The 27,976-nt window shown below is 35.1% G+C and overlaps 1 protein-coding gene across 1 annotated transcript in view; it reads right to left on the bottom strand.

The window, feature by feature from the left end:
- The window catches only part of ASPM (assembly factor for spindle microtubules), a 64,744-nt gene that overhangs the window by 19,112 nt on the left and 17,656 nt on the right, over positions 1-27,976 (bottom strand). The window contains 12 exon segments of the mRNA XM_020971728.2: positions 1,811-5,836; positions 9,588-9,782; positions 14,711-14,839; positions 14,937-15,082; positions 15,182-15,389; positions 16,475-16,696; positions 20,499-20,584; positions 20,668-20,813; positions 25,294-25,469; positions 26,815-26,945; positions 27,073-27,214; positions 27,775-27,842. Coding sequence (XP_020827387.1) covers positions 1,811-5,836; positions 9,588-9,782; positions 14,711-14,839; positions 14,937-15,082; positions 15,182-15,389; positions 16,475-16,696; positions 20,499-20,584; positions 20,668-20,813; positions 25,294-25,469; positions 26,815-26,945; positions 27,073-27,214; positions 27,775-27,842 — 5,675 coding nt within the window.

The following is a 27,976-nucleotide window of genomic DNA, read 5'->3' as shown; positions in this document are numbered from 1 at the left end:
AAGAAAACAACTTAGAAAGATTTTGGAATTCTGATCAATGCAATGATAAACCTCATACCAGACGACTAAAGATGAAATACACTACCCATCTCCTGATAGAGAGGCAATTTTGATCATGGCCAACACAGGAATTTATTTTTCTGGACTATGACTATTTGTTATAAGGATTTTTGCTTCAGAGGGAAGAGACGCGGGGCAGCTAGACGGCGCAGTGGATACAGCACTGGCCCTGGATTCAGGAGGACCTGAGTTCAAATCCAGCCTCAGCACATAACACTTACTAGCTGTGTGACCACGGGGAAGTCACTTAACCCCATTGCCTAACCAAAAAACAAAAAAACAAAACAAACAAGAGGAAAGAGATGTGAAGGGGACAACGGGGACATTACAACTCCCCCAAAGTTAAGTGACTGTTCCGGTTTCTTTATACCTTTCTCTCCCTTCACATAATTTGTGATGCAGACATGGGCCCTTCCTTGCACACAATATTCCCATCTTTCAACTGCATGTATTTTCACTGGCTGGTCCTTATACCTAGAACTGACTCCCTCTTTATCTCTGCCTCCTGACCTCCCTGGTTTCCTTCAAATTTCAGCTAAAGTTTGATCTTCTGAAAGAAGTTTTTCTCGGTCTTCCTTAAACTTGGTGCTTTCCCTTGGAGATTAGCTCCAATTTATCCTGTATAATCTTTTTGTACATAGTTGTTTGCATTTTACCTCCCCCATTAAACTGTGAGCACCTTTAGAGAAAGGACTGTCTTTTGCCTTTCTTTGCATGTTTAGTACAGTGCTGGTAGGTGCTTAACAAATGCTTGTTGATTTGACAACATCTGTGGCACAATAGTTTCTAAAATCTGTATCCTGATTTCCGATTTAATACTATTTATATTAGCATATCTTATTTATTTGAATCATTAAGTGTACCCAACTATTACACCTCTATCTAATACATTTCTACTTTTTGGTAGAAAAAAGAACAGTGCATTTTAGGTCTAAGAACCTAGCTACAAATCTTGATTCTGCTACTTAATACCTATATGATCTTGAATAAGTTCTTTACCTCTCTGAACCTTAGTTATCACCTATAAAATTACTTTGAAAATCACCTAGTCAAATTCCTACCTTCTAGCTCTAAATCCTATGGTCCAATTTATTTTTTTAAGGAAGTTAAATTTAAAAGCAAAATTAGAATAATATAGAGAGTTACTTTAAATAGAAGGTTCAGTGGAATGCTAGATTCACACTTTCCTGAAAAAAACATGTGTAAAAGTTTTACATGTTTCTGATCAGTGTAGGTAAACAGAGAGATAGGAATAGGGACTGGATCTGTGATTTCATCAGTATGAAAAAGTCCTATATGAGGAAGGTCTTTCTACAAATGCAAGTAAGCAAAGTCTCTGAAACTCAAAAGTCTTAGAAAGTTGCCTAGAGCACTGAGTGACTTATCTTGAGTCACAAAGCCAAAGTTTGAGGCAGGAACCAGATCCAGGTCTTCCAAATTTCAAGGATAGCTCTCCATCCACTCTATCATTTGCCTTTTAGTAGCAGAAGTCTAGTGAAAACTAGTAAAGGAGTGGTAACAAACCTATTAGACCTATGAGCATATAGGATAACTATATAGATTAGTTGGAACTCTGTCTTGAAAGATAAAACCTTTCCAGGCATTCAAGCCACATTATCACAAATCATATTAAGCCACTGAACGAGATACATGGATGAAACAATTACCCCTAGGTTTCTAATGAAGCAGACATAACCCTACCACAGGAAAATAAAATGATAATATTTTCTGAAATGCCATTTATAAATACCTGAATTTTTATGGTGCTCTCCTTCATTTTCTGAAACTTTTGCCGTTGAATAAATCCTTTCACTCTAGCTTGAATTCTTATAATACTGTTCTGGGTTTGTAAATCAACTTTCCTTTGGTATTTTGCAGACAAATATGTTCTATAATGATTCTCTAAAATCAGTGCTGATTTTCTATACAATATAAACTGCCTTCTGGTTTGCCACCTCCTCAAATATGCCTGTAATAAGATAGCAGATCTTATTTGCTGGAAAAATTTTCTCTGATACATGGTCATACAAAGAAAAGACCTAATTCTTTGGTCAGCATCATTTTGCTTTACTAAATTTCTTGCAATAATTTCATGAAAAGTATGATGAGTCGTCCTTTCAGCTATTTTTTGTGGATATGTCACTTTCTGTAAAGGAGTATTTTGACAGGGTTTTTGCCAACTCTGAAACACAGCTGAGGCACCTTGAGCCACTTTAAGTCGAATCTTTGTCCTATAATGACGAAATGCTAACTGTATAACAACTGCCGCCATCTCTCTCTCTAACATTTTTTTAAATTCTTGTCGAGCTTTCATGCCTCTGAAAGCTGCCTGAATAGTTAGAATAGATTTTCGTGTCATTAAAAATGTATTTTGTTCAATTTTTGTTTTGGAATATAACCTATAATGAGTCTGTATGACAATAGCTGCAGTTCTCATGGTTTGATAGGCAACTCTGGCTTTGTACATTCGGAAGGTGGCCTGAATTAGTATAGCAGCCTGATGCATATGGAGAAAATTCTTTTGTAGATTGAGGCCTTTGTAAATAGGATATATATGAGTAAGTCCTTTGGTGGGTACATATGTCACAGTAGATGCTCTCTCTCTCTGAAGAACTGTTGCTTCCCTAAGGGAGAGATAGCTATGGTTTACTTTAAAATGTTTTTGGACACCAACAAGAGATTGATGTCGTTCCTGTCTTTCTTTACTAGTCATTGGGGCCCCCAAAGCTGCCTGAATGCAAGCTGCTTCTTTTTTCATGATGAAACAATGCTGAAGTGCTTTCTTTCTCGCTTTATTTGCTCTGTATCTCTTCTGTATTACTTTAGTAGCCCATTGTACATCTTGATAGTAACAATACTGTTTATACATTCTATAAAAGCTTTGTATTATGGCTGCTGCATTGTGCTTTTTCTGTAAAAACTGACGAGCTTTCATTCCTCTATATGCAGCCTGGATCACTACAACAGAATTGTGTTGCTTCAGATAATTTTCCATTTGTAGTTTTCTTTCCATGTATACACAGGAATGCTGCTGACTTATGATAGAAGTACATTTCATGGTTTGATGTGAAACATATGCTCTGTGCCTTCTGAATGCAGCTTGGATAATAGTAGCAGCCCAGTGCAACTCTTTCATCTTTTTCTTTACCATAAATCGTCTATAATGTGACTGAAGAACAATAACTGCCTTACGTAAACACAAATATTCACGAAATTCATGCCTGGCACAAACTGTTGCTCGATACTTGCGTTGAATTAAAATTGTTGCCTTCTTCAGAGAAAGGTATCTTTTTCTTATCATTGAAGACCTGAACTTCCTCTGAATGACAGCTGCAGCTAACTGCATTACTCTCAAGTGTTGCCTTGTTTTCATCCCCCGAAATGCTGCCTGAATGCAGACCACTGAATGTCTCATAACACTGTATTTACAAACACGTATGTTTCTTTCCTTGATAGCACAATGCTGCTGCTGTAAAAGTTTAGTCACCTTGCATAACTCACTCAAATACTTTTGTTGTGTGTACTTCCGATAGCATGACTGTATCACTGTTGCTGCAACCTTCATCTTTCTTAATTTCTGGCGTACTCTTGTGCCTCTAAAAGCTGCTTGAAGAATAATGGTAGAATGCAGAAGTGTCAAGTAGTTTCCACGTTGTACTTTACCTTGACGATAAGCTCTGTATCTCACCTGAATCACAATAGCAGCCATTCTCATAGTTCTATATTTTGTTTTTAACTGATGCATTTTAAACACAGCTTTAATATAAGTGGCTGCCTTGTGCATGTGTTGAATTTGTCTTCTTACTCGTACACCCTTATAAACAGCTTGCATTTTAATAGTTGTATTCCTTAAAATAAGGTATTCCCAGCGTTGGTGGTTTGCTTTGACAAGAGCACGATACCATCTCTGTGTTGTGACAGCTGCGGCTCGAAGGGATGAATATTTCTTCCTGGCACTATAAGACTTATATTTAGCCTGAATAATTATAGCCGCTTTGTGGAGCTCTTTCATTTGTTTTCTTACTCTCATACCACGATAAGCAGATTGTAAAATGATCGTAGCTGTTTTTGTTTTTAAATATAGAGAATACTGCTTCTTTCTACTCTTGTAAGCCTTGTAATACCTTTGAATCTGAAGAGCAGCTGTTTTCATGGTTTTCCATTTCTTTTGGTGTATATACATTCTAAAACATGACTGTATGATGACAGCAGATTGGTTTTGTCTTTTAATTTGTCTTCTTACTGCTCTTCCCCTCCAAGCTGCTTGAAGCCTCAAAACGGCTCGATAAAGGTCAGTGTATTCTTTGCGCTGCTTCTTTTCTAAAGTTTTTGCTCTAAAATGTTGTTGGATGGTCAATGCAGCATGTCTCATTAGTCGGAATTTCTTTTGAGCTTTGACCCTTCTAAAAGCACACTGAATGACGACTGCAGCATTGTTTTCCCTTTGGACCCACTTTCGAACTTTCCAACCACGATAAATTGACTGAAGAAAAATCACAGCTGCTCTTGTTTTTAAGAATTTCATTCTTAGTTCATAACCAGCCTTATGTGCTCTATACCACTGTTGAATCTTGACAGAAGCCTTAAGTATGGCTTGATATTTCAATCTCTTGCTGTGACCTCTAAAAGCAGTTTGAATTTTAAGAGCAGCAGCAGATCTCTGCCTGAACATTTTACGGATTTTATAACCTCTATAAGCTGCTTGCAAGCAAACAACTGCCTTTTTTACTTCTAAGAATTTTTCTCTCTGAAAGACTTGTACTTTGTATGCACGGTAATGATTCTGAATAAAAACTGTAGCTCTATAAATGCGAAGATAGTGTTGCCGTTCCTTTCTCATTCTAAAGTAAGACTGCAGCAAAGTAGCAGCTTTTCTCTGTAAACGTAACCGCTTACGAACCAGGTGTCCTCTCACAATGGCTTGTAATTTCATGCAAGATTCCCGTAATAACTGATATTCATCTCTGTATTGTGCAGCATATATTTTGGAACGGTACCGTTGCTGGATACACAGTGCAGATTTTCTTAAATTTAAATATTGTTTACGTGCTTGTTTCATCTTGATAAATGCCTGCAGTGTTATTATGGCATGCTTCATTCTTAGAAACTTCTTTTTCATAATGTAAGCACGATAGTGTGACTGAATAACACAAGCAGCTCTTATTTCTCTATATAACTGACGAGCTTTCATTCCCCTGAAAGCTGCTTGAAGCTGTATAACTGCCTTGCGTTTTTGTAAATAGCTTGTCCTTGCAGTCCTTCCTTTCTGATAAGCTCTATAATGCTTCTGGATAGTCAATACACATTTCTTCTTTTCAGTATATAAGTTTTTGGCCTGTAAGCATCTGAATCTGCTCTGGATGACAATTACAGACAATCTCATGTGTCTATATTTCTTCATCTGTTTCTGCATTCGATACCATGATTGAATTATAATAGCTGCTTTTTCCTTCTTAGCTAGTTTCCTGACTTTCCATTTTCTCCAAGTTCTTTGCAATACTATGATGGCTTTGGTTTGCAGCTCTATTTTATGTCTTTTCCATCTTCTGAAAGCAGACTGAATTACCAATGATGAAGATTTCAGCATTTTGTATCTTTGTTGGTCTTCTTTTCTTCTCAAATAAGCTCGCCAATGCCTCTGAATTATAACAGCAGCCCAACTATGCTGTTTAAAAGCAGCCATAGCCACCAACATTCTTATTCTAGCTTGAAGAATGGTGGTGTAATATTTTAGTTTCAGAAACCTTTTTCTAATAGAATATCTTCTCCAAAAAGCCTAAAAGAGAAAACAAAGTAAAGTAAATATGTACCACATTTTCATTTTTATTACTTCTAAATAGCTAGTCTTTCCTACTTTCTGAAAGGCAAATTTTAAAATAATATTCCAAATAAGCAAAGACATTCATCCCTCTAACCTATGTCAAAATGTAATAATGACATCGTGAACTATTAGTGGATTCTCTTTCTTTTCACTATGCCTAACTTCAAAACTATAAGAAAATGCAAATTTATTTCTCATATAATATCAAAAAGTATAATGCAAGATCTAGAAATGTTTCTTTAACTCTGGATAGTTTGGAACAATGATTATGACTCCTCTGGTAAGTATATTTTTAATCAAATAATAATAAGCACTTAATAAATGTCTACTATGTTCCAATAATAAACTATCATTTATAATCAATACTATCATTCCTGGAATTGATATGTCAATAAATTGCCCTATCATTCTAATAAACAGCCCTCTGAATTCCTAGTCTAAAATACTCCTCTTTGGCTAACTCTACTATGCCTATTGTCTTCCCTATTAAAATGTAAGCTCCTTGAAGGCAAGTGCTGTCCTTCCTTGCTTGTTTTTGTATCTCTAGTCCTTAATACATTGCTTGGCTCATATAAAGGACTTAATAAATGCTTTTCTTTCATTCATACCAGTCACCATGACAGGTTTTGGGGATACAAATATAAATGCAAGAACAGTCAACTTTCAAAGACACCATACCACATGATAAAATGATGCACTATGCCATCACGGAAAATTAATATTTTCCAATACTTTTGGAAATAAGTATCATATCATTAACTTAAAGTCTAAATTGATGACTTTACTCTAGGAATAAATATCTTCCCTTCAATCTTCCTCAAGATTATAAATGTTTCTATTTAGAATGCAACTGGTAAGAGTTAAGTCTATCTAATCATTTGCCTTTCAGGTGAATTCCAAAGTCAATAAGAAAGCTTGCAATAATAACTAAAACAAACACTTTTCTAGCTGTTTATCACTTTCACCTCAACCTCATACCAGAAATAGAAAGACACAAGTGTAAATGGCAATAGCAGTATCATAAAGATAAAATGTTTTCATTCATGTTACTTTCCCTAGAAAAAATGACTTTGGGAAATTCTAGGGTAACCTAAATGGGCCAACATGTACTGATCTAAGAAACTTTTGTGGAAGTCTGCTATCATAGTTCTCTCTGCAAATCCAAGGATTTGAGAACTGATCATCAATATAAGATTATTCCTTTCCCCTAAAGTCATAGTCATCATTACCATTAAGTTAATCAAATATCTATGGACTAGCCTTAGGATACACAGTATTGTAACAGAAACTTTTAACATTCCAACTCAACCCAGGCTTAAAATGAGCAAGGGAAGCTTTAAGGCTTCAATCCTAGCTTCTTCATTTTCAAAATGAAGTGGCAGGCCCTGTTTCATCTCTAAAGGTCCATGATTCTATTAGTTTCTTTGTTCTAACCCAATAATTCAGAACCTATGGGCCACATACCAGTACACACTGTGTAGTCATCAATACGAAGTCTACCAATCCATGAGCACACACCAAGCCATTTCAAGTGACAATTTAATATACTTTGTATAAACTGAATGTGTCAGGTACACACCATTTATATGTGTAACTATTATTCAGATATCTATGGATACTATTTTGATTATAAAATATTAATTAATTCTCAGTCGACACAGCCCAGCAAAAACTACTATCACTTCAAGGTCTACAAAATTTTGATGTCAAAACAGGATACTTATGCTTGAAAAGGTTGTAAAGCAAACCCTATGGTATTAAATCTAAAAATTTTCTCATTTTTATTCCAAAGAATATTCATCAACTTTTTTCTAGGGTATAATTATTACTCATCACAACATTTACCATTGCAGTGTATTTTACCTTACAAAAACTGAAAACAGATCCATCAAACTCTCTAGCACCTCAGTCTTTTGGGATAGAGCTTCTATATTTGTAGTGAAGAAAACAAAATAAAACACTAAATAAACAAAAATGACCTTTTCTAAATGGGGAGTAAAATACTTTTAACAAAATTTATGCACTTCCATGGAAGTTACTTTAAGGAGCCCTTTGCATATGGAAAATTCAGATAACTGATTTAACAACCTTTCTTATTTAGTCTTCCCTGATAAACAGGAACAAAAAAAAGAGAAAGATACAGAGAGGAAGAAAGGAAGGGAGGGGAGAGAAAACAAAGCTAGAAAATCATAGTCCTCTAGGATTATTTGGCTCCAGGTAAATTCTATATTCTTCCGTAATCCCTGGGGTTGTCACTTTATTACAACATATTACATATTACAGCAAAACAGATGTTTTGTGTCATCAAGAAAAAGGCTAAAATTATATTTAGTATACTTCATTTACACTGAAAAGTTATCTCAACCTTTTATGATAGAAATATAGCTTAGCTATATTTGATGACTTCCTACCTCAAGAGGTAAACTATATTTATCTGGAATATACTACATTTCTCCAATCATACTGTGGGACTAAAACATTCAATACTTCAAAAAATCTGAGGTCAATATAGGTACTTCATCCAACGATGCAAACAGCAACCCACCTATGCGTGCTCATTCTGCAGGTTTCTTACACATCCCCTTCCACAGCATCTCCTTGGAGAATCTACCTAACACACCGAAGGTAGTTCTCTATATCTTTTAACATCCCATGTATGTAAGTCTAGTAATCAGGCTGTCATATCCCTTACTCTCACCACATAATAGACCCATCTCTTTTCTAGTTATACATTTCTTTGATTACAGCTCTTATACCACAAGATTCATAAGTCACTGGAAAATAATGCAACACCCTCATGCCAACCATAGATCTTTCCAATGCCAGTTGGGTGACCCCCTCTTCCAAAACTTTTATTCTTCAGAGCTTGTAGTGTTTCATAATTCAAAGCCATATAGCATCCTTGTCTCAAAACTAAATAGAAAAAAAAAGCAGGCTAGATTGCATCTGGGAAATAGTTCACTTTTCAGTAATCCCAAGCTAATTTCAAGTGCATCCCTACTCCATCCTCAACCCCAACCAAAAAAAAAAATTATTATCAAGATTTTCCCAGTAATGGTAAATGGCTATGAATCATAGGCCAGAGGTGTCAAACAAACAGACAGTAGGCCAAATATACAGCCTGAGTTACTCCTAAGCATCGAAGTGGCCCAAAATAGATTAAAATGTAACTGAGAAGTATTTAAGAAAATAAAAATACAATAGGACACCAAAAATGTTAATGTGCTTTTCTAAGTAAATGCACAGCCTACAGGGATCCCTAGTATGATTTAGACATACACACACACACAGACGTGCATGAGCAAATATACCCATACTTGTACACCCCCCCCCATATTGACTGGCATAAAACTTTTAACTTACTGCTTTTCCAACCCAAACCAGATCCCCTCCCTGCAGCTTAGTGGTTCTCTACTCCCAGAAGATCATAGGACTTAGTACAAATACCTATGGGCTTTAGCCCTATTTCATTTCAGAACTACCACACTCAGGCAGTCCACCAACCTCAGTTTCCCCAGGAGTAAGGTCTATAAGAATGAAATCACTCCTAGATGTTCAAGAAGTTCCAACGGGTAAAACAAGAAATACAGCAATATAATAACCTAAACTTAAATCGAAGTATAACTTTAACTTCCTCCTTCAAAGGATGGTACTTCAAAAAGACAATTTAAATGCTACAATACCAGTCCAAAATACTTAACTGTACCTGAATAACAACTGCTGATTGACTTTGAATTTTTTCCAGTTTTGCTTTCCTTAACATCAACATTTTCCTCTGTGCTAAGTATCTTCTCCAGTATTTCTGAATAATTACTGTTGCATAAAAAAGTTTCTTCATTTGTTTTCTGGCCAGGAATTTGATTACAGCTGTTTGAATTACTTTAGCAGCTTTATCTTTCTCCTGAAAACAGATTACAAAAGATAACTATTATCATAATCAATTAACAAGCGTTAATTTAGCACCTACTATATAAGAGGCACTGTGCTAAGCATGAGTGATACAAAGACAAAAAATGAAATAGTCCCTATTCTCAAAAAGCTCCTATCTTTGCAAAATAAACATCCTACACATAAATAAGCATATACAAAATAAAAAGTAAATTGGGTTGATTTCAGGGCAGGGAGAAGGAGAGAACAAAGCTTCAGGTAAAATCTGATGCTTGAGCAGGGTTGTGAAGGGGGAAAAAAAAATAATTCCAAGGGGAGATGAGGGGAGAATATATTCTGGGAAAGTCAGTACAAAGGCATGGTGATGGGAGATGGAATGTTTAGTAGAATAGCATATATGCCAGCAAGGTTGAATTGTACAGTATGAAAAGGGGAATACTATAGTAGGAAAGGCAGGTTAGGGCCAGGGTGTGAAAGCCTTTAAAAGACAGAAAGAGCTTATATTTAATCATAGAAGCAATATGTAGAGTCATTTTGAGTTCAACTGAGTAGAAAGGTGACATGATCAGACCTCACTTTAGGAAAATCACTTTGACAGTTACATGGAGAACAAATTGGAAAAGTGAGAAATTTGAGGCAAGGAAACAAATCAGGAAGACAGTCCAGGAAAGAAGCAGTGCATGAGATGTAATGAAAGTAGAAGTAACATAATTTGGCAACAGATTGCATGTATGTGGAGTAAGGGATAGTAAGGAGTTCCATATAACACCCTAAGCTGTAAACCCAGATAATGAAGTATAGTAGTACCCACTACAGAAATTGAGAATTTCAAAATAGAGTTGGATTGTGGGGAGGAGAGGAATGAAGATTGGAGGGAAATATAATGAGCTCAGTCACGTCATAGCGGAAGGTGGCGGTATGGAAGATCAAGTCATTTCTGCCTCTACATTGCTCTTCAAAATCTGACCTAAAAGAACCAGGAGAAACATGAGAAGGCAAATATGAAAGACCAATTATAAGGGATTTAATAAGGTCAAACTTTTTACTTCTTATATGGGAAAAAGTTATCTCTAACTCTTAAGAATGTTATCGTTACTAGGGTAGTTTGAAAAAGCATAAACCCCAAGAAGACCTGGGTTGAATTGATTTATGATGGGATGATCCTAAAAAAATAAAATTGGGTAAGGAGAGGTAAAATGGAGCAATTATCTCATATAAAGGAGGCGCGAATGGAAGAACTGTTAAAAGGGAAGGCAGGAGGGGGTGGAGAGCTGGTAGTGCTAGAACCTTATTCTCATAACTGTGTTAAAGAGGGAATAGCATACATCTAGATGTGTATGAAAGTCTTCTTAACCTACAGAGAAATAGGATGGTGAGGGAATAGAACAAGGAAGGGACTCTTAAAAAGGTGTGCAGATTAAGAAATAGGAAGAGTGGGCAAATTAAGAAATAGAAGGGCAAAGGGAGAGGATAAAGGAGGAACTCCTAGAAGGGGTGCACATCAAGGAGGTAGTGATCAGAAGTAAATTAGACATCTGAGGAGGGATAGGGTAAAAAAAGAGGGAGAGAAAGACATACAGGGAGGAAAAATAGAGGGAAATGCACAACTAGCAATTGTAGCTCTGAATCTGACAGGGATAAACTCACCCATAAAACAGAAACAGGTAGCAGAATGGATCAAAACCAGAATCCAACAATATGTTGTTTACAAGAAACATATTTAAAAATTAGAGACACACACAGAGTAAAAATAAAGGGCTAGAGCAGAATTTATTATGCTTCAGCTGATGTGAAAAAAGCCGAGGTGGCAATCATGATCTCAGACAAAATTAAAGCTAAAATACACTTAATTAAAAGAGATAAACGGGCAGCTAGGTGGTGCAGTGGATAGAGCTCTGGCCTTGGAGTCAGGAGGACCTTAGTTCAAATCCAGCCTCAGACATTTCACATTTACTAGCTGTGTGACCCTGGGCAAGTCATTTAACCCTGATTGCCTCACAAAAAAGAAAAAAGAGAGATAAACAGGAAAAGTACATTATGTTAAAAGGTACTATAGAGAATGAAATAATATCAATACTAAGCCTATCTGCACCAAATGCTATGGCATTCAATTTTTTAAAGGTAAAGCTAAGTGAATTATAGGTGGAAATAGATTGCAAAACTATAATAGTTTTAGTATAATTAATAGATTATTATTAGTAAAATTACTAAATTAGTACAAAAACAAAAAAATAATAAAAAAATATTTTTATAAAACAAATATTGTGCTGATACATCAAAAAGTGAGAAAACAGAGAAAGAGAATTACACACCAATTTTACTGATAAATATGAATGCAAAAATCCTAAATAAAATATTAGCTAGGACACTACAATATCACAAAAATTATACATTGTGACCAAGGAGATTTATACCAAGAATGCAGGGATGGTTTAATATAAGGAAGACTGCCAACATAATTGATTATATCAATAAAAAAAGGAACAAAAAATCATTTGATCATATTGATAGATGCAGAAAAAGCTTTTGACAAAATACAATACTCATTCCTATCAGAAACACTTAAAAGCATAGGTATGAATGGAGTTTTCCTTAAAATGATAAGAAGCATCTACCTAATGTCACCAGAAAGCATTATTTTTAACAGGGATAAGGTAGAAGCCTTCCCAGTAAGATCAGAAGTGAAACAAGGATGCCCATCATCACCAATATTATTCAATACAATATTATCAGTATTATTCAATACTGATTTAGAAATGCTAGCAATAGCTTCTGGGATAAAAATTCACTATTTGGTAAAACTTTTTGGGGAAACTGGAAAGTAGTCTGGCAGAAACTAGGTAAAGAGCAATATCTTACATCATTTACCAAAATAAGGTCAAAATGGATATATGACCTAGAAATAAAAGAAGTAAATTGGAAGAACATGGAATGTATTAACTCTCAGACCTGTGAATAGAAGAAGAATTTATAAATAAACAAGAGAAAGCATTGCAAGATGTAAGAAAGGATGATTTTGATTACATTAAATTAAAAAGGTTTTGTACAAATAAAACCAATGTAGCCAAGATTAGAAGGAAAGCAAAAAACTGTGGGGATGAGGGGATGTTTCTCAATTTCTCAGATAAAAGTCTTGTATCTCCAATATATGTAGAATTTTGTCAAATACATAAGAATATTAGTCATTCTCCAATTGATAAATGGTCAAAGGATATGAACAGACAGTTTTCTGATGAAGAAATCAAAGCTACATAGCCATATGAAAAAACGTTCAACCCCATTGATTAGAGAAAAGCAAATTAAAACAACTTTGAGATATCATATCATACCTATAAGATTGGCTAAAATGATGTAAGGGGAAAATGACAAATATTGAAGGGGATATAAAAATATTGGGACACTAATTCACTGTTGGTGGAACTGAGAAGTGATCCAACCATTTTGGAGATCAATCTGGAATTATGCTATGTTATTAAAGAGTTATAAACTATGAATACCCTTTGACCCAACAATGCCGCTAATTAGGTCTGTTTCCCAAGGTGGTAAGGGAAAAAAGAAAAGAACCCATATGTTCTAAAATGTTTATAGCAGCTCTCTTTGCGGTAGCAAAGAACTGGAAATTGAAGGGATGTCCATCAATTGGTGAATGGCTAAACAAGTTGTAATATATGATTGTAATAGAATACTACTATTATAAGAAATGACGAGAAAGGTGATTTTAGAATAACAGGGAAAGACTTGCATGAAATAATAAAAAGTGAGACAAGCAGAACCAAGAGAACACTGATATAGTAACAGTAATATTGTTCAAACAGAACTGTGAACGACTAAACTATTCTGAGTATTATAAATATTCAAATCAACTACAAGGACCTCTAAAGGAAGATGCAATAGGGAGGGAGACAGCTTGAAACTTAAAATGTAACAAAAAAATTTAATTAAAAAAAGATTATTCTTCAAGAGGACAAACTTATTTCAATAAAAATTTACGGGGTCACATGATAAAGGAAATCCAGTTACCTTGTAGCTTCTAGCTACACAAATTCCATCATTTTACAGGAGCACAATTCTGGTGACATGCACAAAGCGTATGCTACAAAATTAAGAAATGGAACCTACTAGAGTAATATTTTTGCCTAGTAGTTTCTAGTCATAAATGAAAAGAAATGATAATTTTAATCACAACTTGAGTGGCATGTATGTGGGTGATCTGTGTGGTGCCACCAAAAAAGATATGTCTCTCACAATGAGCATTAAATAAGAGCATTAGAATTTTAAAAACTTCCCACAAAGTATTCAAACTCATTTTAAATCATTTTAATCTATCTGTCATATTTAATCTATTCAGGAAATGATAGATATCTCATGAGCTAAGGACAGAAGATACAAAAACAAAATGAAAACCAGTAGCTGTCTCATGAAGTTGGATTATATTGGAAGGACACAGCACTTACATGGAAAAGTGCAAGATGATTTAAGAAGAGAGAATATTAAAGCAACAGGAATCATGAAAGACTTCCTATTGGACAGAGCATCGAAGCTGAGCCTTGAAGGAACTGAAAGCTTCTCTGAGGTGAAAGTAAAAAGCAAACCCATTCCAGGGACACAGGGCAATGTGTGGAAAGGGCCCTTGCTTAGGTAAGAATTGAATGGCAAATCTAGGCAGCAGCCCTTTTCACTGGAATGTAGATTATGTGAAGGCGAGTCATGTAAAATAAGCTTGAAAGAATAGGCTGATTTTAGACCATGGAGGACTTTAAATATCAAGCTGAAAAATTAGTATTTTACCTAGAGGTAGTTGGAAGCCACTGAAAACTCATTGTCAGGGAAGTATATCAGTTATTTTTGTGAGAATATAATATTTATGTGCCATCCCATAAACCAATTTCCTGCTATCTTCCAACTGACCAATCATCATATCCCATTTTTATTTATGTATACCTGGTAGAGTTTTAGATTTGCTCTTATTTTGTATTTTCTCCAAGTTGTCTGAATAACTCGAGCAGCTCTTGTTTCTTTGCGAAGATCTAAAAGCCTTGCACAAAGAAATGACAAATAGGTAATAACAACCTAAAAAGAAAACATGAGAGATGATCAAAGGAGCATAGAGATTACAGAATATTAACTGCTGAAAATCTAATTAGTATTGAAAATCTCATTTACTTACCCTCTCATCAGGAATTGTATTAGACATGTCTGCATGATGAATCATGGCAGGTATTCCACCAAGATCTCTCACTGCCGCGTTGACCAACTGAAAGTTTTTTTTCTCATTGTCTAGGAGCTCTTTGTATAACACTGAGCTGTTTGTTGCTATGTAGTCCAAAAAGAGGCAAATTAGAATGACCACAATACAAAACTGTTTGAAATAGCAAAGAAATCATATAAAAGCTCGTCAAAAAAATGACTAACCATGATCAAATACTCCAAAACAAATATCCAAACCACTTCCATCAGATTCAGAAGATGAATTTAGTGCCACTGAATCAGTTTTTGTATATTCTACTGTTTGAGTGGTATGCTGACATATCGCTTCAACAGGTACATAGCAAGGATGATAGTAATGAATCAGATAACATAATACTCGTCCATCGGAGAACGACACTGTAAAGTTTTCCACCTGATTGAAAATGTAAAAAAAAAAATCAGTTTACTTTTCTCAGTTATTGAAAATGTATTATCAACTACATATTTTAACCGGCTTTGAAGGTAATTTCTAAAAGCTAAAGGAAAATTGTTGCTTGAGAAAGTTGGACTTAATAACAACATTGCCTCTGGAGCTCTAATACTTAGAAGAAAAGTGGGAAATGACTGACAAGTTTTAAATGTTATTTTGTAGAAACTAAAGCTAAAATGATATAATAAAAAAATTGTAACTTCAACATTTATTCTTATTCTCATTCTCTTTAACTCATCATATTTTCTTTACTGTATGTATATATCCAAATATATATTGATTTTTTGTTTTTTGGGTTTTTTTTTGTAAATGCAGACCTGTTATTTCACTGGAGCTAAGCTCTCCAAAAAGAAGTCTCTCCAATGAAACGTATAATCCATTTATAATTTAAAGTTAATGTTTGCACAGGACAACAACAGATTAATTAACTTGTTCATGGTCACAAGCATATTATATTCAAAAGGCAAGACTTCTGTCTTGGTCTTCCTGACTCCATGGCCAGATCTTCCTAACTCCCTGTATCTACGATACCACAGTGCCTTTCCTATTCAGGACTTAAAAAAAATAATCACTTTAACTTTTAAAAGATATATTTAAAGAAACAAACAATATCTACAATAGATAACTAGAAAAATACTAAACTTTATTACTACTTTGCCATAGTTTAAAACGAAAACTAATTAGAGACAAGAACAACTTGTCTTGTACTCTTGTCCTCTAAAACATTATAAAAATGCCATGATTTTGCTTTTTGCGTAATAGGACACATGACCCTTGAACAAAATCTCTGCATGTGTTTATATATGTGAATGCATCTAAGTTATGACCCACTAAGGAAAAGTGCCCAAATAAAGAAAAAGAGAAATATAATTGTATACATCAATGTATAAACAGGCTCACCTTAGAAACAAAATCTTATTTGAGGATTAAAATTTTTAAATACTACTCTTAAGCATACCTTAAACAAAGAGAAAGTTTACACTTTAAAAAGAAATGAAAATTTTAGGTGAATATACAAATTAACTTACTTTGTTGTTATAGAATGCACAAACAGCATTTACCCAATCCATCAGCAACTTTACATTTTCACTGTGGTGTTCCAAGGAAAAACTACTCCGCTTACTTTTTTTCACACAGGTCGGGCCATTAGGATATAATGATAGTGCAGTAATTTTTCTTTTTATATTTAGTGAATGCCTTAAAAATACAATTTCTTCCTTTAATTGGTCTAAATTAAGTAAAATGTCCACCTGAAACAGAGAACAAAGTTACCAACAAAAAAGGCTTAATTACATATTATGGTAATCTATAATTTTTTAATATAAAAACTAAAAATTCTGACGTCTACCTAAAGAAAAGTTATACAAGTAATATGCTGAATTTGCAATGTCCTAAACTGAATAGATACCTTAACTTAAGAAAACAATATCCTCACAACCATCTCTTGAAATTGTATCAAATATAAGTGGCTAGAAAAGATTGATATGTTCCAAAAGAAAAAAGATAAATTATTAACATGCAAGCATAGCATTACACTTCCATTCCACAGCCCCCCCTTTCTGCTGCTGTCTTTCCCATATACACAGTTAACTAGCTCCAGGAAAACAGTTTTAAGTGAAACAGTATATAAGTTCATAAGTGAAATTATACTGTAGAAGTTAGCTAATTTTACAGCAGTACAGTACTAAACAGAAATTATTTTCTCATAGTCCTAAAATTTGAAGCACAAACATTTAATATCAGTCTTCATAGAGATCTGGGAGTCAAACAGCAATTAGTGAGGAATGAACCAGGCTGTGCTAGAAGAGGCTGTGTAATAAGTACATTCTATTTCAGGTTTCCATGAGAGATTGTATCAAAGAAGTCAAGTAGAAGAAATATTTTAATTGAACAAAGATTTGAACGGAAGTTGGACACCAAGAGAAAAAATAGGGGCAGAAAGAATGACAAACAGAAAGAGTTAAAAAGGATTTTTTTTAATGTTGCATTGAAGAAGATAGTTGGACCGCACTTTGAATCTAGGAATGACAGGCTCCTGGCCAGGGATGAGTGTTCTTAAAAAGAGCTAGTAGTAGCATACTTGTCTGCAGTCTTGTACAGCCAATAAAAATGGTTTTAATCTAAAAAAGCAAAGGAGATAGCTGACTAGCCAAGAAGCTAACTGCAACAGAGATTAACAATGTAGGAAGTACAGCAGCAGAGACTGACCAAAAATTCACAGGACGCAAAATCAGTGAAATCACTAAGATCATCACAGGCCCATCAATTTAGACTCATAAAGGATCTTAGAGGTCATCTAGTCCAAATAACTCATACAAAAGGAGAAACTGAAATCATAAAAGTTAAATGAACTGTCCATGGTCACACATGTAATAAGCAATGGAGTGAGAATTTTAATGCAGGGGGACTGATTCCAAATCCAACTTTTTTCAAACGTCCTGACCTCTGATGCATACATACAAAAAGTACAAAGTACAAATGACAGGCAACGTAAACTAGATATTTTAATGGTATCAGGCAAAGATGACTTCATTAATAACACTGACACATGGTGGGATGAGAACTTTTACTATCTCTAGAAAGGCACATCCACTCAAATAGAGAAAGATGTAAGGGAGGGAAAATAGCATGGCATATATTCATGTGATCTAGGAAAGAAATATGATGATCATTTTAGAAAAAAAAATCAGCAGAGGCATAAGCAATGTCATTGGCATATACTGCAGACCAACTGGACAAAGAAAAGGAAACAGATCAAGATCCTAAGCCTGGCATGGAAACATGGCACAGGAGGGATGGGAGTTTCAGTTACATGGGTGTCTGCCAGAGGACTCATTCTGATCAAAGCAGAACAATTTATCACTTACTTGACCTGTCTTAATGGCCATTTGATTCTTCAAAAGGCATATTCTAGATCTGATTTTCATCAGTTTCATTCAGGGCAGTAAATGATGGTAAGCTTAGGTGATGAAGAGAAATAATCACTCTATTTTGGAACTTTTGATAAAGGAAAGCAAAACCAGGAATGATCTAAAATCTAGACTGAGGGGAATAACAGATTTCAAAGGGTTCAGAGTACTAAAATTCCAAAGAGTCAGGTAAACCAAGAGGAAAGAGAAGCTCTCAAAAAATGAAATTGTGTAATAACAACCCCAAAGAGAGGAAAAAGGAGACTTTTCTAAGGACCTATACTATAGGAAACTCAACCACAACCGATTTTGCCTAAAAAAAATCCACGTACAGAAAACAGGAGACAGGGCAGACAATGAAGGATGAATACATGGTCCTATAAGAATAGTAACAGAAGAGCTATACTTTAGAATGAACTCAAAGAATCTCAAAGTTGGTAGGCCTGTTTGGTTGGAAATCATCCAGTCCAACTCTTATCAAAAGAAGAATCCACTTTATAATGAATAAGTCTTTGACTGAGACAGCTAGGTGGCACAGGGGAGTCAGGAAGATCTGAGTTCAAATCCAGCCTCAGACACACAATTGTTGTGTGCCCCTGGACAAGTCACTAATCTAAACTTCTATTTGCCCTATGGATAATAATAGCACTTGCCTTGTAAAGGTTGTTGTGAGGATCAAATGAGATATTTGTAAAGTGCCAGTACAGTGCTCAGCACATAGTAAATGCTTAATAATTGCTTATTTCCTTCCTTTGCTTGAGGACCTTCAATAAAGGGTACCTACCAACTCCTGGGGTAGCCACAGGAGTCATATTTCATATATAGCTCTAATTATGAGGCACTTTCTCTTTATATCAAACCTAAATTCAGCTCTTTGTCATTTCCACCATTTCTAATTGTACCTAGTTCTGTCCTCTGGGGTCAAACAGAACAAGTTTATTTCCACTTCCAGGTAAGGATCCTTCAGATCCTTGAAAACGGAAAGATATCATGTCCCCCAGGAAGCGTCCTCTTCTTGAGGTTCAACAACCCCAGTTCTTTTAACTGATACTCATGACATGAACGTGGGATCCTTCTCTGACGTAACTGACCTCCCCAGGCCATTCTCCATCTCCTATCAAATGCAGTCCAGACTCAAACACAGTAATCTGGTGGGGTCTTAAAAAGATAGAGTATAGCAGGACTATCACCCACTAGTCTTGAACATTTTGCTTTTTATTGAGTTTATATTCTACCCAAACTCCCAAATCATTTTCAAACTAATTCCTAGCCATACTTCTTCCAACTTATAACTCTGAGGTTGATTTGTTATTTGCTAGACAATGCAACTCTATATTGTGACTCACTCACGATTTTTTTTTTATTCAAGGAAGTGAAGTTGAAAGGACACTGGAAGGGGCAAATTAATAAAAATTAAAATAAATTATTGAAAAGGATAAATAATAAAAGTAAGTTTGAGGGAAAGAAAGCATTAAAAACTAGGGTAAATCAAGAAAGGACTTGAGTAGGAAATGGCTCTTGAGCAGAAATGTGGAGGGAGCTAGAAACATCAAAAGGCAACTTGCAGAATGTGGGGATATAGTTTGCTTAACTGTGCATATGTCACATGAGTATTGCTTTTGTTTTTCTTTTTCCTCTTACCACTGGGAAGAGGGGAGGGACAAAGGAGAGAAATAAATGCTTGATAATTTGGGGTAAGGGCAGGGAAAGAAACTGAGGAAGTTTTGCCTTTTTTTTTGAGGGGGAAACTAGCAATTGTCTTCAAGTATTGGAAAACCTTTCAAGTGAAGGAAGATTAGATTTGTTGAACAATGGGTGGAAATCATAGATAATCAGATTTACTTTGATCTGTAGATTATTTCCTAACAATTAAAGTGGTCCAAAAGTGGAATGTGCTGCCTCATGAAAGCAGTGAGTTACCTCCTTACTGCAGTTTTTTCCAGTAGATGATGGAAGACTACATGTGAATACTGCTATAGAAAGGATTCTTTTCAGGTATTAGTTAAATAACCACAGGGATCCCTTCCATTCTAGACTGTGTGCTTTTATTACTCTTCCAATGTTAAATATTAGTTAAATTGAATGATAAATTTTAAAGTTGTTTTTTTTAAAGTACTGCAAAAATGTATTAAATCCACAGTACCTGAAAAGTAAGTGCTATTTTCCAAAGCAATGTTAGTGTTCGTTCTCTGTGACTATCCACAATATCCTTAGACTGAATTGTATTACCTGTAAATGATGAGACAGCCAGAAAAGTTATGCATAAATTTTTCCTGAAGGAAATGCCAACCTGAATTCTATTTAGCTATTACCTTGTTCATCATTCAATGGAACTCCGTATTGTTTCAGCACTTGAAGAACAATATCAACATTGTGAATCTTCTGAAGGCGACTTATTGCAGGAATCCTGAGTTTCTTTGAAAGGTTCCAGTTCTTTGTGAGAAGTTCCATGGCTCTCCTATCAAGGATGAAAAGGAGGTGCGACATTAAACTGTAGCATTTTTCTTTTTAAAGGCAGGCCATGTTGCAGTTTTTTAATACGTACTTCCACAAATGAGAGAAAGTGTCAGAAAACGGAGAGAATGCTGTTTGTTGTTGTTCGTCCTTTGCTCTTAAAGAGGACCAATAACATCTCAAGAATGAGGTCTTGAATTATATATGAATTGGATTTAAATGAGGCAGTTCCAGAGCTGCCAGCCTCACTCTGTCCTCCAGTCATCGAAGTCCAGTGCGGCAAGACAAAAGTCAAGATAACTGGTGATGGCCTGGCATGCAGAATGCTAAGCTTGACAATGGACAGAGCTACGTTCAGATTCACCTCTGCCATGTCCTGAACACTCTAGGCAAATCACTTAAGCCCTATTTTCTTCATGAAAGAGGTCATTGGAGACTCTGAAGTTGGAGGACCAGGGTTCAAAACCCATTTCTGTTGCCAAGTACAGACATGTTTGGGGGAAAATCACTTTTATCATCTGCGTCTGAGACTCTTCATCTCTAAAATGGCATCTCAGGACCCTTTTAGCATTCAATCTATGATGTTACTTATCTACTAAGTCACAGATGGGACTAAGTCATGACATGTCCTCAATTTCCATCACTGATGGAGAGATTTCCCCACTCTGACAAAATCAAAGACCTTTAGAGATATCTAGGTGGCACTAGATTTGGAGTTAGGAAAATCTGAGTTCAAATCCTGACTCATGCACTTACTAGCTGTGTGGCCCTGGGAAAGTCACTTAATGTCTTTCTCAGTTTCCTGTAAAATGGGGATAATAATAATACCTACATGCCAGGGTTGTTGTGAGGATCAAATAAGATATTTGTAAAGTGCTTAGCATAGTTCCTGGCACATACTAGGCATTTAATAAATGCTGCCTTCCTTCCTTCCTTCGAGTATTCATGTACATATCCACAAAACTTCTCCAACCTGTCCCCTTTAGCATATGACTATATCTCTTTCCTGTTGAAAAAGGTCATGTGGTTCCTCATTAACTCTAGCTTAAGATACAAACTACACTGAACTCTACTTCACAGTTAGAGCCATAAGCAATCTGGCGTTATCACCTCTTCCAAGGTAAGTTCACATTACTCCCTGAACCGTACATTCAGCCAGACACTCCCTCCTCCTGATTTACATGCCTTGAGGTTGGAAGCCTCAGGCTTGAAATTCTCTGCCCTCTCAGCTCCCAGTCAGAAATCCCCTATCTTTCTTTAAGGGTCTCAACTCAATAGGCTCATTCTGACTCCCCCATCTGGGAGGCTTAAGGCTGTTGTTTGGCACAGTGGATAGAATATGGGGCCTTGAGTCCAAAAGCCTTGAATTCAAATCCAGCCTCCACACTTGCTAGCTGAGAAACCCCAAACAAATCACTTCACCTTTGCCTCAGTTTCCTCAACTATTAAACAGAAATAATACTACTATCTACTTCCCAGGGTTGTTGTGAGGATCAAATGAGATAATAATTCTAAAGCCCTTAGTCCACTGCCAGGCACAGAGTAGGCACCTATCAAATGCTTTTCCCCTTCCTTAGTGTTCTACATCCATTCATTACTGACTTCTATGTGTATATGCCATTCCCATCGCCAGTATAACAGACTTTTTGAGGACAGGGTCTGTTTCATTTTTGTCTATGTATCTCTGGCACCTAGCACAATGTCTATCATACAGTAGGCATTTAAATAAATGAATGATGGGATTCAGTGCCCTCTTTATTGTGTCTCTGGATTATTAACTGGTATTCCAGTTTCTAGCCTTTCTAGTTGTTCTATATAAAAGAATAGCTAGGTGACACAGTGGACAGAGTGCTGAGCCTGGAGTCAGGAAGACTCATCTTCATGAGTCCAGACCTGACCTCAGATATTAACTAGCTGTGTGACCTTGGGCAAATCACTTAACCTGTCTGCCTCAGTTTCCTCATCTGTCAAATGAGCTGGAGAAGGAAATGGAAAACCACTTCAGTGGACTCCAAATGAGGTCACGAAGAGTTGGACATGACTGAAACTACTGAACAACAACAACAAAACATCCTCCATAAAGCAGCTGAAATAATCTTCTGAAAGCACAGGTTTGCATACCACTTTCCAGTCAAAAATCTTTAGTAGCATCCTATTGTCTCAAGGATAAAGTATTTCACAATATAGAATCAGTCTGCATTTGCAGCCTTAATTCACATTATTTACCTCTCTGCATCATACGTTCTATCTTATGTAGAATACATACCTTACCATATATTATATCCTACAAGAAAAAAACTTTTGAAGGACCCCTTTTATGCCCTTGGGTGAAAAGGGAGCCAAGTCAATATAGCCTGATGCTATCAGAATGCTCAGTCAGTGGCAACAGATGCAGCTTAAACCTTACAGCCCTGGACCAATCAAGTCTTATGGACTTCTGAAAAAGTCTTAAATCCCTTCTGAGGAAAGAGCCAAGTCCACAAGAGGCCAAGCCACATCTTAGATCCCTCAGCTAAATGAGAGGTTTAGCTCATGTGCCACATCCTCTATAATGCTTTTTCTAATCTCCCTATTGGTTTGTTAATGGTCTTTGCCTGCTCAAATGATCTCTTATTCATTTATTTACATGCTGCACTGCAACCTGACCAATAGAATACAAGTTCCTTAAAGAAAGGAATTGTTTTCCTGCTTTTGTCTGTGTCCCTAAAACTTAGCACAGTGTCTTATATGCATATATATACATAGAAGGCACTAGGAGCCTATTATAGATTCGTTGAATTTAAATGATATAAGTGTTTAACACATATCCCTAAAATTAGATTGCTTTGAGAGGAAAATAAAATTTAGAGTGTTTTGGAAAAAGTACTCATTATGAGTCAGCCCATTCAATTTTATACATTGGAATTGAGGGGAGATGGCTAATATTAAAAATGAATGAATGTAAAGCACATATTAAGCACTCATGATCGATCTGGTAACATGACAGCAGGTTCTAAGGATACAAATATAAAGGACGGTCTCTGCTCTCAAAGAGCTTATATTCTAATAAGGGGAAAAAATATATATAGCAGAGTGGTGGTCAGAGAAGGGAGTTATGGTCCAGGAGCAACAGGGAAATGCAATGACAATTCCATTCCAAAGGCAAAGGTAGTGTTGATTAATTACAGTTCTGAGCAAGTAGAAAATGAGGGTAGGGGTAAAAATAATACTCAAAGACCTATAATGCCCAAGTAATCTCCATGAAATGTGGCTAACTAGAGGCTTAAAGGGTTCCAAGAGACAAATTAGAAAGTTCAGAAATTGACTTCAGAATCCTTTTTCATTTGTAAAATTGAGTGCATGTGTGTGTGCGTGTGTGTGTGTGTATGTGTGTATGTGTGTGTGTGTATATATATATATATATATATGTATATGTATGTATATGTATATGTATGTATGTATGGGAACTAGGGAAGAGGGACATGAAAACAGAAGAGAACCTAGAATGTGGTAATAGAGAAGTAGCTACGGGTACTATTTGATGAAACATCAACATTTCAGTTTTCATGTTGGAAGACAGCTTCCCATATATATAATCTGCAGAGGCTAAGCCAAGAACTTATACAAACCTAGAGAAACATGGGATTTAAAGATTCAGAGGTAGGAGGATAATCCTTGCAAGTCATCAAGTCCAATCCCCTCATTTTAGAGATTTGGAGAGCTTAAAGAGTAACTGACTTGCCTGAAGTCACAGAGCAAATAAGTGCCTGAGGCAGGGTTTGATGCAGGTCTTCACATGTGAGATTACAAATCCAACATTCTATCCATTATACCATGCTGTTATGTGAATTTCCACACTCATATATGTGAGGTTCTTGATAAACTATACCGTTAAAATTATATCAGATAAATGTTTTAAAATCAAAGATAGTTACTTCAGCTTGAGAAGGCAAATGCCAGAAGCATTAAATAAGGTAACTATCAGTCTCCTATATTTCAAAGATTAAACTTTGTGGAGAGTTAAAGTTATTAAAAAAAAACAAAGATATATAAAGTTACTTTAATAAACAGTTCAGCTGAGACCTCTATCCTGTTTTTTTTTCACCTCTAGATTATTCTCCAGGGTAAGCATTCTTCCCTGACATAGCAACTGTCTGCTATGGATGGAGAATTCTTTGGAAGGAACATCCAGGTATTGCCTACCTTCTAACTTCACACCCTATAAGAGGCCACTCTTTTAAAATAGGTATTGTCATTAAAGGGCTTTATAAGAAAAGAAAAAAGATGGGGGGCAGTTAAGAACCTCAATGCCCCATTTTTTGAAAAGCATGCACGCCTCTAACTTTTGAGTCATTTCAAAATCAAAGTTAAACCACTGAATGTTAAGACAGAAGTAGGAGATAAATAGAAGGAAATTGTACTATGGTGGTATGGTAGTTTCTGGCAGAACTTTTTTCTTGGTTACCCCAAATTTCTATTCTGTGCTAATAAGAATCATAACTTACACAAGACGAATTCCACATTTTAAGTCTACAGCAAGATTTGTTACAGCAAATTCAAACTCATCAAGTGGTGTCTGAATGTGACTAACAGGTAATCCCAAAAAGCCAAGGTGGCGAGAAAGGTCACCTTCACCACTGAGGAAGTCTCTTGAAAAAGCCAGAAGAATCTCTTTACTAGCCTGAGGGGAAAAAAAAATATAAATATTTATATCTACTAATTAAAATATTTTTGTATTATAATATTGAATTTTAAATTATTGAAAATAAATTACAAGAAAAAATAAACAATACAAGCAGAATTTGAAAAAGGTTAGCTATCTCATTTAAATTCTAATCATTTGTCACACAGTTCAAATAAAAACTGCATGCAGTAGAAATATCATCATTTTTTTTAATGTAGCCTATTAATTAGGTTTTTAAATCACTTGAAAAAATAAACAATTTAACAAAAACTTCTAGGTAGGCCTATACCCAAAGGAGATCAAATAAAGAAGATAAGATCTTTTATGTACAAAAATATTTATAGCAGCTCTTTTTGTGGTGGCAAAAAACTGAAACTAAGATGTCCAATAATTGAGAAATGCCTGAATAAGTTGTGGTATACAAATGTGGAATACTATTGTGCTGTAAGAAAAAAAAATCACATGGAAAGCCTTGTACGGACTGACACAGAATAAAATAAGAAGAACCAGAAGAATAACTTATACTATAACATCAATATTTTAAAAAGGACTAATTCTGAGGACTTTTATGAGCTGATAAGGAATGAAATCCAGGAGAACAATTTATACAATAACAACAATACTGTAAAAACAAACAACTTTGAAAGTTGGGAGAACTCTGATCAGTATAATACAATGACCATTTATGATTCCAGAGGACAATGATGAAATATGTTGTTCATATTAAAGAAAGGTAATAGGTTTAGAGGGCAGAATGAGACATATATATTTTTACGTATAGCACTGAAGTAATCTGTTTCATTTGGCAATGCGTAGTTGTTACAAGAATTTTTTTTTCTTTCTGTTTTCAGTGAGATGAGGAATGAAAGAGAAAAATGGGTTTCTATTAATCTTCATTTTTAAGTAGAGGTAGAAGGGTTCCACAGATGTGAACTGTTACGTGCACTTTCAGATGAGCTCTCTGTGTGGTTAGTTTTAACTATTTTACTTTGCTAAAAGAGATCTCACAAAATTGGAATAACTAAATGTTTATAATATTAAAAACATGAAAATAGGACTTTTTAAAAAACAAAGCAAAAAAAATAAAAATACTCTACAATGATCTGTATAGTTTTGCTGAATAAGATATAACTACAAAATAATGGTCAAACCCTAAAATAATTTTTCCACCAATAATTTCCCAGAATTAAATGTCAGCATCAATCAGTGTCTTGCATGCAAGAAAGGTATTCAGTACAAATTCACTGAATTTTTACCTCAAATCAAAATTGATTTGTTTCTAATAATTAAGTTCATTACAAAGGACAAAGAGGGTTGAAATGGTAAATAAATAAAATCATACCTTGAATTCTGCATCTTTACAAAAGAGACAAGGATCATGGTCAATAAGTCTAGATAGTTTAGCATGATCAAGAAAACAGACCAGTAGCAATAACTTTTTCAAAGTAAACCTAGACAAAGCTTCTTCATGTCCTTAAAATGAAACAAAAATCAACAAGTTTGTTAATACAATGTCTGGTAGGGTAGGTATTTAATAAATCCTTTTTGATTTAATGAAGTGGTAACTCTGAAATAACATTTTAAATATAAAAATAATTACCATCCCCATAAAGATGAGGTACAGAAGGATGTCTATATTCAGCTGCTATTTCAGGGTTCCAAAGCAAACGATTCAGAATAAAAATGGCCAAACCCGCAATATCACTGTTATTTTCCAAAGAGATCAGTTCTCCAAAAACAGTCTGAAATAAATATGGAGGGGTTTTTTTTAGTTCTTTTTAATTTTCTACCTCTCTGCACACCAAGTACTTCAAAGTACAACATGCTACCTAATCTGTAGCCAATTTTTAGTACCCCATTTTAGCTAAAAGAACCTAAAATTTTCATAATAAATGTATGCATTCCTCATAACTCCATCAAAAAAAAATCCAAGTTCTGAGTTATTTACCCTGATTTATTATATGTATTTAGTTAGGAGACCAAATTATGCCACAGGACAACAATATATAATCAAACCACAAAATAAAAGCTTTGTCTGGGTAAATGATAATTTTAAAAGTGTGAAATATAAAGTCTTTTTTTTAATACTTTCCTTTTTTTTAACAAATGGAATGGATCTTTCTAATAAAATATGAACTTCATGTTCTACAAAATAATAATTCTTTGCTTCCTGGGTATACAATTTCTGTCCTCAACTCTACTAAAATATTTAAATTGTTAAATTTTCTGATCTATTCAATAATAGATACAAATAAAATACAAAATTAAATACAAAATTTCTCTCCCAGATAAAATAACATACCTCTAAACCTATACGTAGCCATAATGGATTATATGATAACAGCCAGTTGAGGATTTTCTGTCGTTCCCCTGAAATGTTGTGAAAAAGTAAACAAGCTTATAAATCACCGAGATGACTGCTAGCACCAGTTTAATTAATGAAATCAACTGCAACTTTTATAAGAGAAGTAAATTAGTAAAAGAACTTATATGTTATATATATG

The sequence above is a fragment of the Phascolarctos cinereus genome, unplaced genomic scaffold, assembly GCF_003287225.1.
Source record: "Phascolarctos cinereus isolate Bilbo 61053 unplaced genomic scaffold, phaCin_HiC Scaffold_5;HRSCAF=322, whole genome shotgun sequence".
Taxonomy (NCBI): Eukaryota; Metazoa; Chordata; class Mammalia; order Diprotodontia; family Phascolarctidae; genus Phascolarctos; species Phascolarctos cinereus.
This window is presented reverse-complemented; position numbering and strand designations above follow the sequence as displayed.